The following is a 14414-nucleotide window of genomic DNA, read 5'->3' on the forward strand; positions in this document are numbered from 1 at the left end:
AAGGTAGCGTTTGTTTTCAGGTACTAAGACGGAAAGTAGAAGATTGAAACTCAATATCATGTTTGTTGGTCCAGAGATTGGTACTAAAATTTCAGTCTCTGTCTTCAAAATTTCAGCATTTTAGTACCTCCAAAAAGTGGGGACACAAGGGAATGAAATTTTTGGGGACGGAGACTAAAACTTTAATAACATTTTATACCTAAAATACCTCTATTTCAATTAATTAATTCTAATTTTACTCTTTGTACAAATTAAATTAGAATTTCATTCTTATTTCAATTTCTGTCTCCTACTTTACACCAAATACAATACTGAAATTTATTTCAGTATCTATCTCAATCTCTGTCTCTCTTTCAAACGCTATCTAAAAGAATCAACATTTCTCCTCATTCTAATAAACTAAGACCGGGCAGTAACATAATCTTGAGCTAACCAAGAGCAGCCAAATGGACAGCACCCTCTGGTACAGATCGATCCTCTTCAAAGATATATTTATTCCGACAATAAAGAATATGTATAATGCAAGAGAAGAGAAGGGACCAAGATATTAATAACTAATTTGGTACCTAATTTTTTATATACATCTAATAAGGTTGATAAAAGAATACGCAACAAATGCGACAAATTCTTGTCATATTTTGGCACTAAATTCTCTTATATTTTGGCAGTATTTGATCACACTCATATAATTAGAAGAGTGATATATGCTTTATTTATTTATTTAATTTCATGTTGATACGATTATTTGTTAAGGGAAAAAAAATTGATTTCTTTTCATCTATTAGGCCTATCCGGGTTTTCCAAGATGCAACTCTATATTGTCTGTAATAATCTTATGCCTGCTAATCATGATAAAGTTATGTACAAGCTAAGGTATATATAAAAGGAGAATCAAATGTTGCTCTACTAGACTTATGAGAAAATGTGTTACAATATCAATTAGTCTGAATATAGAAATTTCTGATACGGCGTTCCATTCAGTGCTTTTTGCACTTCTTCCCAGTTTTCAATCTGCATTGATAGTGGAGCAGTGTGTATCCTCACTTGATGGCTCTGTAGATCTCTGTACGGCACCCTTAAAAATTCTTGAACATCCATGATTTTCTGCAGGTGAAATATCCAAATTCGTACAGAAAGATCAAAACAGATGCACATATATTCCTGAAACACCTTATAACCTTTCCCATAACATATTGAGAAGATAGGCTTACAGTTCGATTGTTGAGAAGATCCTCATAGTAGAGAACAATGTGGCGAATGTTCTTGAAGTATACCAAGGCCTTTTGAGTTGTCTCCTCAGTTAGCTTTAGCTCTGATATCATTAGCGTAACATTGAGTCGTGGCCTATACTGTGCAAGAATATTCGCCTGCACCACAATCAGATACACACATTTTGAAATGAATCAACAATAATAATTATAACTACATTACCTACGTACATAGAGTACAAGATTAATTAAACGAAATGAAAGGAACCTCTGTAGTGGAATGCACGTGAGACTTGTGTGTTCCGTTCAGTAACTTGACCTCCTTGTCATAAATATTTGCCAACACAGATACCATTCTGCGAAGCAAATTTCTTCTGAATAGAAATATTACGGATACATTTCTTCTTTCAAAATATTCTACTATTTCTTCATGATGCCTTGTCAACCCCTACAGTATATTTAATCACTCTTGAGAATCTCATCACAGCATCTTATACAGTCCTAGTTAATTAATTTCTTAACATGGCTTGGTGTTATTATGGTAAGTACCTGATTAAGCATCCATTTGAAGCCAACAGCGGCAGAGCATTCATTCTTTGAAGCACTTGTGAACCAGTCAAGATTATACACTTTATCCAATGTCAGCAAAATTGAAGAGACATTCTCCCTTCTTTTAACAACCGAAAATATTTCTCCATTGGAGCTAACATTCATATGACTGTTCAAAAGTGTCTCAAACCAACCGCTCCCAGATCTTTGCATTGACACAATGCAAAATAACCGAACAGGATTGCAGGCACACTCCTCTCTAAGCATAAAACCAATAAATCATTTATATAAATAACTAATCAAGAAATGTGTTTATATATATATATATGCAACAAGGCAATATTTACGCTAAAAATCAGGTACCAAATCAATCAATATATATTTGTATATACATGTATTTTTTCTCATATTTTCATCCATGTATATTTTATATTCTGACATGTATAAAATGCCGATAACGGATTTGGTGGCCGCTTTTTTGTGTAAACATAACATGCTTGATATAAATGTTTAGTTTACCTGTTGAAGGTTTGTGGCTCTGGATAATTCAAGTAGGGCAGTTCCCATTGTTCCACAGGAGGAGGAGGACATTGCTGTTTGAAGACTTTGACGTCTACGAGCTTGGAATGTGTGTTTACACCTACTTGTTCTGAACAAATCGAAAATATGTATACTCCACAAATCACAGAGAAAGCTAAAACTACTAACCTTGAAGCTAACGGGAATTTCTTGGATGACTTTACATCTACAGGGTCCTGAAATAATATGCACAAGATCAGAGTGTTATTTTCCAAGAATTACGTAGTTATGTATATGATCAGCATGGCTTGGCTTAGAAGACAAAAACAATATCAAGAGAGATCTCGCTGAAGCTTACTTTGGTTTCCATCTAAGATCTCCATAAAGAATATAGAACAATTAATTTGCTATCATAAGTTATGTTTGGAACCTAGAGAGATACATGGCGAAAGAAGGGGTCAGAGGTTTGGGTTTGGCTAATCCGAAAATGTTTGGAAAACAAAAAATGTTCAGCAAAAAATTGCCAAAACCTTCTATTTTTCACTTCACTTATATGATTTTAGTACATGAATATTATAATTTCTCGTGTGCTTTTTTTACTAAGTGAAAACAATATCGATCATTGCCATTTATATTAGTTTATTCCTTTTTAATGTGTATATATAATTTAATTTCTTCTGAATACTCATTTATGGTATTTAATTTGCATTATAGTAAATTAGTAATAAAAGCACATTCTTTGTTTATTATTTAATCACTTGTATATATGTTCATTGTTGATGCTATTTCCAAAACAATATTTAAACTAAAACTCCAAATTAAAAGAATATAAGATTTTTTTTTCCTAAAGAAATGTTTCCATACATCTCAATTTTCGTATTATATTTTTTTTTAGCAAACGTTGCTTGTTCGTGAATTTATATATTTTTTAATCTTTATTCTTTGTGTTTCAACTCTTGTCAAATATTAATCAGTTTAGTTTTTTCTTTTTTTGTCTGCATATAGCATTTGAATTCAACTTTAACGTGGAGCCTGAAGGAATTGAAAATTTTAAATATTTATTGAACTCACCCGATGAAAATATTCTTAGTCAACCAATTTCTGAAAACCTACAAATTCACACAAGCTCTAACAAAATATGCTTATAAGCTAATTTAATATTTTTAAAATAACATTCATGTGTGTTTATTTATAAACGAATTTTATATTTAATTATATATAAAATATATTACTTTCAAATTTTATCATAATTAAATTTGAAAAATTAATGTAAAATTCTTAATTTATTCAATTAACAAATATACTCCTAGCAATCATGAGTTCATACAAGATTTTTCAAGTTCTGTTCGGGTTTGCAAAAAATACTTATTTTACTAGTAAAAATTTCTAGAGTGTCAACGATAATACAATGGCAGCTCCTGCTGTCTCATAGGGAACGGGTAGAGGACAGACTAAATTAGAGGAAGAACAGATCATAGCTTTTGTAGATGAGGACATCAAAGAAGGATTGGAATTATGTACCAAAAGTTTGATTGGAAGATTACTGGCGGACAGATCATTCCGTGCAGATACATTGGAGGCCACTCTAAACACAATATGGAGACAACCATAAGGCTTTCGGATTTTAGATCACGGAGGTAACAAATTCCAATTTTTCTTCAAAGATAAAATCAAATTGCTCAGGGTGGAGAAAGGGGCTCCTTGGTTGTTCAAAAATTATATTCTAAATCTGAAAAGATGGAGGGAAGATTCAATTATCAATGATGCAGAATTCTCTTATGTTTCTATATGGGTACAACTGTGGGGTTTACCGGAGCAATGTAAAACCAAAGGATTGAAAAAAAGGGTAGGAGAGACGCTGTGAAAGGTGATGGATGTTGCTGTATTCTCTATGAAGGGGAAGGAGGAGAGGATTTTAAAAATTCAAATCCTCCTAGACATCACAAAGCCATTGAGGAGGAAGATGAGAATCTCAGGAAGCAACAACAAAATTATTGATCTTCAACTCAAGTATAAGAGGATTGGTAATTTTTGTTATTGTTGTGGGTGCATCGGGCATGAGATCAGGGCGTATTCAGAAAACCTAGCAAATATAGCGCAAGGAGGAGAAGAAGAAGCGGAATGGGGAGCATGGCTAAGGGTAGATCAATTCGGTAGGAGAGTGGAGGATCAAAAAGAAAATAACAATCCAAATCAACCCAATGCTGCACAGGGAGACATACATAAACAGAAAAAATCAATCCCAGTTAACCTGATAAGAGAATTTGCAAGTCTCTCCGTTCAGGACCAGAACTCACAAATCAAACAAGATGATCAAGAGGTGCACAGTGGCCGAAAAATGCTAATAATAAAAAGAAATAAGGGGGAAGTTCAGAAACATGGGAAGAAGGAGATAAAGACAGCAACATAGTGGCCCAATCAATAGATCCAACTCTGCCCAAATTAGATGATGGATGCTTCACCTTCAGTGCTGCAGGAGGTAACGAGAGGGGAGGAGAAATTAAGAAACAAAATCTGAAGCAAATAGCAAGGAAAAAACACAGCTTTCAAGCTGTCTTAGGTATTAAGAGGAGATCTAGAGGATCGGGGGAGAGTATAGGTGTTAAAAAGCTTTGTCAGGAGGAAGAGGAAGAGCTGAATAAGGGAGAGGCTGCCACCCAACAATTGGCACCCAAGGAGGGATGAAAGTGATGATGTGAAATTATCGAGGTTTGGAAAAACCTCTGAGAGTTCACAACATCAAAGAGATTTCTAGATCCCATTCCCCCGAGGTATTATTTCTTTGTGAGACAAAAAATAGTACCTTGACAGTCGAGAGAGTGCTAAGGAGGGAAGGCTACAAATATGTTTTTACAGTTGATCCAATGGGCCTGTCTGGAGGATTAGCAGTGGCTTGGAAGGATGAAGTGCGGGTGCACATAATGTAACATGACCAGTTCTTTGTGTATTTTTCCATAGAGGACCAGCAAGCGGGTTTAAAATGGGAAATTATAGGAGTACACTTGCACACAGATGAGACAAATAGAGGGTTTCAATTTGCAAAACTATTACAGATATTGGAAGGAGGGAGTGAAACGCTAGTAATAATAGGAGACTTCAATGCAATTAAAAATCAAGAGGAAAAGGAGGGAGAAAGACAAAAATCCAGCACTTCAATACAACAGTTTAGGGATTTCATCAATGAGGGAAGGCTAGTCGACATTGGTTATGAGGGAGATAAATACACTTGGAGCAATCGTCAATTTGGAGAGAATCATATAAAGGAAAGATTGGATAGAGCTCTTGTTACAAATGAGTGGAAAGGTGAATTTCCAGCAACCACTCTTGCACACTTATCCGATTCCGGTTCAGACCATAAGGCCATTCTTCTCAACACGGGTGGTGAAGAAAGGAGGGTAAAAAGGAGGTTCAGATTTCAGGAGTGATGGTGTGAAAATGAAGAGGTGATTAGTTTAATCAAACAGGCATGAATAATAGATATTCAGGAGTCTCCAATGTTTAAGCTAGATGGAAAGCTAAAGTATTGTAAACATTCAATTGTACAATGGCAGCAGCACTCTGAATCTAATTCAAGGAAGAAAATTCAGATTCTTAAGAATCAGATAGAATCTGAAATGCAGAAAGGAGTTCAGGCAGATGGAAATGCTATCCGAATCTTAGAAACTGAACTAGAGGACGCATTGGAGGAAGAAGAGCGGTATTGGAGGGAGAAGTCTAGGATGCAATGGCTCAACTGGGACGATAGAAATACTAAATTTTTTCATTCCAAATTTCAAACGAGGAATCGGAAAAATAGAATAAAGGAGTTGGAGGACGAAGAGGGGAATATGGCAAAGGAACCAGCAGAAATAGCGGAAGTTGCACAGAAATACTTTGAAAAGCTATTCACAACAAGCTGTCTTAGAGATCCGACTGCAAAATTGGATGAAATCCGCCAAAAAATAAATGCAGCCACTAATAGAATGCTGTGTAGGCCAGTGACTGAAGCGGAAATTAAAGCAGCAGTCTTCTCCATCAACCCTTTTTCGGCTCTGGAAGATGATGGATTCACAGCAAAATTTTTTCAATTCTTTTGGAGTACAATAAAGGGAGATGTGACAGCAGCTGTTAGAAGCTTTTTTCTACGGAGGTAAAATTTTGAAAGCTTTTAATCATACTCACATATGTCTCATACCTAAGGTGCCGGCCACTAATTCTATGAAACAAGATAGACCGATTAGTCTTAGCTCTGTTTTCTATAAGATCATATCTAAAATTCTGGTGCACAGACTTCAATCAATTATGAATAGACTAATCAGTGACTCTCAAAGTGCTTTTATAAAGGGCAGGTTGATTAGTGATAATGTTCTAATTGCACACGAATTCATGCATTTTTTTCAAAAATAAAAGGCATGGAGATTATGATTTGGCATTAAAGCTAGATATGAGCAAGGCTTATGATAGGGTGGAATGGAGTTTTTTTTTTTTGGAAGGTGATGAAGAAGCTAGGTTTTTGTGATCGATGGATGAAGTGGATTGAGGAACTTGTGACGACGGTATCTTACTTTATTACTGTGGATGGACAACCTCATGGATATTTTAAACTATGTAGAGGATTACGACAAGGTGATCCTCTATCTCCCTACCTATTTTTGTTTTGCGCAGAGGGACTTTCCCATCTGCTCCACAGAGAAGAACAGAGGCTGGAAATTTCTGGTTTGAGACTCAATCAGAGGTGTCCGACAATCAATCATCTTTTCTTTGCAGACGATTCAATTCTTTTTAGCAAAGCTTCAGAAGTAAAGTGCCAGAGATTTCTATAGGTTCTACAGACTTATAAAGAACTTAGTGGCCAAAAGGTAAACTTGGACAAATCATCAGTCTTCTTTAGTAAGAACACACCAATCCAGTCTGAGACCATTTGGCGGAGATTCTCCTTGTCCCCCATGTTGGCAATCAAAACAAATATTTGGGTTTACCGGCAGTGGTTCAGAGATCAAAGAAAGCGACATTTAATTACATTAAAGATAGGGTACGTCAGAAGCTTAGCCATTGGAAGATGGCTCTATTATCTTCTAGTGGACGCGAAGTGCTTATTAAGGCGGTGGCAACCACGATACCCATATACACACTAAGTTGCTTCAAGTTACCGGAGACACTAATTGAAGAGATTCAGAGAGCCATACTCCAATTTTGGTGGGGGCAGAAAAGATCAGAAAACAGGATGCAGTGGATCGGATGGAAGATTTCTTGCAGACCAAAAATGCAAGGGGGACTAAACTTTAAAGATTTGAAGGCCTTTAATCTTGCCATGCTCGCAAAGCAAGGTTGGAGGTTAATTTCCAGACCTAATTCTCTCATCAGTAAAGTGTTACAGAGCAAATATTATAGATATTCAAGCTTCCTAAGAGCAGAGGTTGGTAATAACTCATCATGGGGTTGGAGGAGTTTTATCGAAGGCAGAAAGGTGCTAGAAAAAGGTATACTATGGGAAGTAGGAAGGGGATTTAACATCAGAATCCGAGAAGACTTATGGGTGAAGGATTATGTTTTAATTACTCCTATTACTACCACGACAATGACTGCTAATCTAGAATGGGTTTCACAATTACAGCATTCAAATAGAACATGGAACCAGAATTTATTTCAGTCCAATTTCAATCCAGAAATAGCTACAGCAATAATCAACACTCCAATTCATGAGACAGAGGATAGAGTTACCTTGATGCTGGAGAAAGGGGGCGGCTTCACTGTTGCTTTAGGATACAAAATAGCCTTTAACTTCTACCACCCACCAACTGAATACCTGCCAGAACAATGCAAAAGAAAGAACTTATGGAAGAGCATATGGAAAATTAATTGTCAACCGAAAATAAAAAATTTGTTCTGAAAACTGATGCATGGAGGACTCCCTGTGAAAGAAAGGTTGAACGCCCGAATACAATCCATCGAACCCTGGTGCCCAAAATGCAATCGGTCACAAGAAAGTATTTTTCATTGTTTCTGGGAGTGCCCAGATGTGACTGAAGCTTGGAAATGTTCAAATCTGCCATGGCAGACCATGGAAGTGATGGATTCAGTTGGAAGAAGAATTGATAATGGAAGAAAATCCGAATGAAAAAAGAGCAGTAGCAGCAAACCTCTTATGGCAAATCTGGTTAGCAAGAAACGCCTGGGTATTTGAAGGTAAAATTACCCCTTCAAGAACTATGGTGGAGATGGCCAGAAGAAGTGTGCGTGAGAGAATATGAGACCCTTGAGTTTTTACTTTACCTCTTTAGTTTCCTTATGCTTAAGTCATTTTATTAAAGTTGGAACTTCCTATTCTCTTTATTATAATTCTGCCTGTAATCCAAATTGGACCAATTTTCAGTAATAAAATTGCATAACTTTGATAAAAAAAAATCATGAGTTCATACACATAATATTTATATTTAGGTACACATAATATCTATAATTTTGTATATATAATGTTTATAGTTAATAATCTTTTACAAATAATATTACCAAATTCTAAATTACGTGTCTTCTTGTATATTTCAATATTTCATATATGCATCAATAGATCATGATTTTAATTATTTTAATTTTTTTTATATTCATAAATATGCTTATTTATTGATGAGTTAATAAATACTTTTAAAAAAAAATTTCTTAGTTTTCGTTCATATTTTATTTTTCATATTTTATTTTATAATAGTTGATATGTAAAAATATGAGTTATATAGTAAAAATTGTTAAAAGTTTTTAATTTAACATCCATAATTTTATACATATAACATTTATAATTTTAAACACATAACATTTATAATCAATGAATTGGTGCTGATTTATTATTTATTATTTTATTTTACAGGTCATAAACTAATAATTTTAGATTTTTTTATTATTAATAAATAATGATCAATCAAAAGATATTTTGATTTTTGGTTTAATTATTCTGTTGGTCTCTATAGTTTCGTAAAATTTTCAATTAGGTCCTTATACTTTTTTTTCTTTTTAATTTGGTCCATGCACTAAATTTTTTTTTAAATAGGTCCCTTTTGACCGTAATTGATTTAATTGTATAGGGATTCAATTAAAAAAATATTAGTGCAGAAATCCAAATAAAATAAAAAAAATATAGGAACCAATTAAAAAAATTTGGTGTAAGAACTCAATTAAAAAAAAAAAGTATAAGAACTTAATTAAAAATTTCGCAAAACTATAAGAACCAAAGTAATTAAACCTTGATTTTTTATAAAATACAAAGAGGAAGGCTCGGCCTTAGGAAAGCTCAAGAAATTATCAACTTGTTTCTCATGAAACTAGCTTGTAACTTGATTACAAATAGAGATCCCTTATGGTTCAAGATGATGAGATCGAAATGTAGGTGCGACGGTGATACCATTCCCAAAGTTTATTAAAAGGCTAATTTTCCAACGTGTGGAAGGGCATACTGAAGATTTGGAATCAGTTCAAGACAAGTATCATTTGGAAAATAGGTAATGGAGAAGCGATTCATTTTTGCGAAGATCATTGAGTTTCAGGAATTGAGTCTCTTAAGACCTTTATCATGGAAATCTTGCAGCAGACAGCTTTAAAGATAAAGTATCTTTGCTGACCAGAATAATAATTGGAGGTGGGAGAAGCTATATCAAATGCTTCCAGAACATGTTTTGGACATCATTCGTCTTGTGAAAGCCCACCAAAGAAAACTCGGCTCTAATAGTACAGCTTGGCTACCCGAACCAAATGAGAAATTTTCGATCAAATCAGCATATGAAGAAATCTATGACTATGATAATGACGATGCTCCTAGCAACTACTTTAAGAATATTTGGAAGATAAAAAAACTTCACAGAATTAAAACGTTTGTTAGCTCATTATGCTTAAAGTTCTGTTCACAAATTCTAGAAGACAAAAAAGAGGGCTTACTAATGATGCTAGTTGCCCCGATATTCCAACAAGAAAAAAATGTTGTTCTATGATAAGAATAAAACACATAATTTTTTACTCGCAAAAATTAGAGAAGTAACAATATCACTCACAACAAATAATAACACAACAATATTTAATAGCAGCGAAAAAATCACACAAACAAGAAAATAAAAACAAGTTAACACACTAAGATTTTTAACGTCGAAAAATTTCTCAATGTGAGAAGTAAAAATCACGAGTCACCAAGACCAGGAAATAGCTTTACTATGATGAAAAATAGGGTATAAAAGAGTCACAAATTACTATACAAAATATGCATACAATAAGGCAAATAACCCAAACATCAAAACTTACAAAACAAGAACAAAATAAAAATATCACAAAAACCAGAGTTGCTATACATAGCCAATATCTCCATCTACAGAAATTAAATTGAAGATCCAAACGGTGAAAATGAAGAACCGGGTGTCTGAAACACACTGTTCGAATTTGAGCTTGATTCAACGGTTAACAAATCGTAGCAACCAATATACAGAGACAGCCTTGTATATATGCGAAAATAACTTTCTCTCTTCTCTTCTCCCTAGTGTTTGGTGTTCTCTTACAAATGAGATCTCTCTCAGCAACCCTAGCACATCCTCAGCTACTTCAACTATCTATGGGTACCAGCATTTGGGCTTTTCTCTACATAGAAACAGAGCCTTAGTCATCATATCAGAACCATTCTCCTCAGTATGAACCTTTTCAAGTTTCAACAACTCAGCGTCCAAAACATCACGTCCAATGATACCTCACATCAATATGTTTCTGGGTTTGAAACAAAGGGCTAACACAACCAACAGCATGAGCTATATCTGGCCTTGTGCACACCATAGCATACATTAACCTACCCACAGCTGATGCATATAGAACTTTATCCATGTCTTTCTTCTCTTCTTCACTTGATGGATTTTACTTGCAACTTAATTTGAAGTGTGTAGCAAGAGGAGTATTAACCGCCTTTGCTTTCTCCATTTGGAACCTGCGCAACATTGTCTCTATGTATTTCTCCTGTGATAACCAAGGTTTCTTCTCCTTTCTATCACGCTTGATTCTTATACAAAGAATCTCCTTTGCTGATCCAAGGTCCTTCATTGAAAATGACATCACAAGTTGATTCTTCAACATGTCAATCCTAGAAGCATTTTGACCAACAATAAGCATGTCATCAACACATATCAAAAGGATAATAAAATTATTACTAGCAAACTATTTAACACAGACTCGAACTTCTTGTACTATTGTCTTGGAGCTTGCTTCAAGCTATACAAGCTCTTCTTCAGTTTGAAAACATGATCCTCTTTGCCATTTATAACGAAAACTTCAGGTTATTCCATGTAAATTTCATCCTTAAAATCACCATGAAGGAAAGCAGTTTTCACATTTATCTACTCTATTTCTAAATTAAGACTTGTAGTTAAACTCAAAATAGTCCTAATAGAAGATCTTCTCACAACCAGTGAAAAAATTTTATTATAGTCAACTCTCTTTTTCTGCCTATAGTCCTTAACCACCAATCTAGCCTTGTACCTTGGAGACTGAGAACTTTCTTCACACTTCAACCTATAAACTCACCTGTTCTTCCAAGCTTTCTTCTCTTTTGGCAGCTTTACAAGTTCAAATATTTGATTATCATGCAAGAATTACATTTCATCATGCATTGCATCATACCATTTCTTATTGTCATCACCATCCATAGCTTCCTTATAACATTTAGGTTTTTCTCCACCAGTCAAAGTCACATACCCATCACTAACATTAGAAGGATACCTCATTGAAGGTTGTCGCTCTCTAGTAGACCTCCTAGGATAGAAACTTGGTGGATTTTCAGGCAGCTCAGGTTGATTATTAGCATCATCATCACCTAGAGCATCAATCGGATCTCCCATCTGCTGATTATCAGGAACCAAAGGCTCATTTTACTGCATATGATCCTGATCTTGATTCTCTACTAGTTCTGGTGAAGGAGGTGGCTAAATTGGATATACATCAGTCAAGTCATTGCTCTCTTGGAATTTTTCTTCTCTACCTCATCAATGTCTTCAATGGTCTGGTCTTCAATAAACTCTACATTATGGCTTCTTACAAGATTCTTTTCAACTGGATCATAAAGCCTGTCATCCAACTCATCCTAACCATAGCCAATAAAAATGCACTGCCTTGTCTTCACATCCAACTTGGACCTCTCGTCCTTTGGAATATGAACAAATGCTTTGTATACAAAGACTCTCAAGTGACCATACAAGACATCTTTGTTCGACCAAACATGATCTGGAACATCATAATCTTAAGAAATTGTAGAACTCAGATTAATCACATGAGCCACAGTAAGTAGCGCTTCACCCCAAAAGACTTTAAGTAGCTTAGCTTTAGTAAGCATAAACCTAACCTTTCAAGCAGTGTTCTATTCATCCTTTCTGCCAAATCGTTCAACTGAGGTATTTTAGGAGGTATCTTTTCATGCCTAATACCTTGCTGCTTGCAATACTCATCAAATGGTCCACGATACTCACCACCATTATTAGTGTGAACACATTTAAGCTTTTTACCTGTTTGCCTCTCAACCAAAGTTTGGAATTGTTTGAACTTTTCTAAAGCTTGGTTTTTTGTTTTCAAAGCATAAGTCCAAAACTTTCTTGAATGATCATCAATAAAAGTAATAAATAAACAACTCTACTAAAATATTGTATCTTCAAAGGACCACAAATATCGAAATGCACCAATTTCAAGAAGTCTAATTTTTTTGAAGATTGATGCTTCTTGAAGGATAATTTTCTTTGTTTACCAGCCATGCAATGAGAACATTTCTCCAATTCTGTATTCTTCAAACCGGAAAGAACATCTTTTTGAACCAAACAATTAAGTCCTTTTTCACTAATATGACCAAGTCTTATGTGCCACAAACTACAAACTTCTTTATATTCAACCGCATTTACACTATCTTTTGTAATCATGGCATGCATCACATACAAACTTGAAGTACCTTTTTCTCGAGCTACCACTAAGTTGCGTTTAGTAAGCTTTCATTGTTCAAAGCCGAAAGTGTTTACAAAGCCTTCATTATCGAGCCTTTTAACTGAAACCGAATTCAAGCGAACATCTGGAGCGTGTCTAACATCTTTGAGTAGCAACTTCATTCCCATATTAGTCTCAAGACAAATATCTCTTACACCAATAACCTTGGTCAAGCCATTATTACCCATCTTAAGCACTCCAAAATGCTTAGAGTATAAGAAGTGAAGAACTCCTTCTTCGGTATAACATGTATTGAGGAGCCACTATCAATTATCCAGCTGAACTCATCATCAGAAACAAAATTGACCTTGTACTCATAATCAACAATGTCAACAATGAAAAGATCATCTGAAATAGCAGATACACGATCATTACTTCCATCATCTTTCCTTTCTTGCTTACCTTTGTTCTCCTTTTTCTAAAAAAAAATAATATATTTTTACATGGCCTATTTTATGACAGTAATGACACTCAACATTCTTGTATCTTGACTTGGATTTACTCTTGCTTTTACCTCTACCTTTTTAACTTTTATTCTGATTTCTCCTCCTATTTTCAGTGACTAGCATTTCAAAGAGTGACAAAGAATTCTGCGTCTTCCTTCTCATCTCTTCATTTAAAATGCCATGTTTAATAAGTTGCGTGCTCACTTTACCATTCGGAGTAGAATTAGTAAGAGAGATATGAAGTGTCTCCCAAAAATTTGGTAGAATATTTAGCAAACATAATCCTTGAACCTCATCTTCAAGTGATCTAATACTTATAATTCTTCCTTGTATCTCAAATTTATCAATATATTCAACAAGTACAATTTATTATTGCTAGACTTAGAAGCATACAAAGATTCAATTTGATTCCACAAAGCCCTAGCATGAGTCTCATTAGTAATGTGATTGTAAATATTATCATCCACTCATTTCTTAATAAAGTCACAAACTTGTTGGTGTTCAAACTCCCATTCTTCATCTGCTTTTGATTCTAGATTTTGTGTAGAAAATACGAATAGATGTAGATTTTTGACAAACAACAAATTCTTCATTTTTTCCTTCCATAGATGGTAGTTAGTTCCATTCAAGCTTATCATCCTAGTAGAATTATTTGCCTCCATCTTTCAAGTAAGTTATAACCAAATCCCCAAAACTGAACTTTGATACCAAATGATAGGAATAAAACACACAACTTTTT

General features: G+C 34.6%; 2 protein-coding genes across 4 annotated transcripts; one reads left to right on the top strand and one right to left on the bottom strand.

Moving 5' to 3' along the window:
* Positions 1-796: 796 nt before the first annotated feature.
* LOC107607650 (uncharacterized) lies at positions 797-8535 on the bottom strand. Of its 3 annotated transcripts, none has more exons than XM_088493786.1 (8): positions 8396-8535; positions 7977-8301; positions 2466-2512; positions 2277-2370; positions 1758-2016; positions 1477-1656; positions 1212-1367; positions 797-1104 (listed from the first exon to the last, which is right to left on the bottom strand). In XM_088493786.1, exons 5-8 carry the CDS (start codon positions 1968-1970, stop codon positions 940-942), a joined length of 714 nt encoding a protein of 237 aa, XP_088349912.1. In that variant the 5' UTR covers positions 1971-2016; positions 2277-2370; positions 2466-2512; positions 7977-8301; positions 8396-8535; the 3' UTR covers positions 797-939. The 3 variants fall into 3 exon arrangements, with proteins under 3 accessions (XP_088349912.1, XP_088349913.1, XP_088349914.1); XM_088493787.1 differs by having other exon boundaries at positions 2277-2406; XM_088493788.1 differs by lacking the exon at positions 8396-8535 and having other exon boundaries at positions 2277-2377; positions 7977-7996.
* LOC148554080 (uncharacterized) lies at positions 4147-6409 on the top strand. Its single transcript, XM_088494973.1, has 3 exons — positions 4147-4596; positions 5330-5671; positions 5828-6409. The coding sequence occupies exons 1-3, from the start codon at positions 4147-4149 to the stop codon at positions 6407-6409; spliced, it is 1374 nt and encodes a 457-aa protein (XP_088351099.1).
* Positions 8536-14414: the final 5879 nt, after the last annotated feature.

Source organism: Arachis ipaensis, chromosome B7 (assembly GCF_059453495.1).
Source record: "Arachis ipaensis isolate K30076 ecotype BB chromosome B7, ASM5945349v1, whole genome shotgun sequence".
Lineage (NCBI taxonomy): Eukaryota > Viridiplantae > Streptophyta > Magnoliopsida > Fabales > Fabaceae > Arachis > Arachis ipaensis.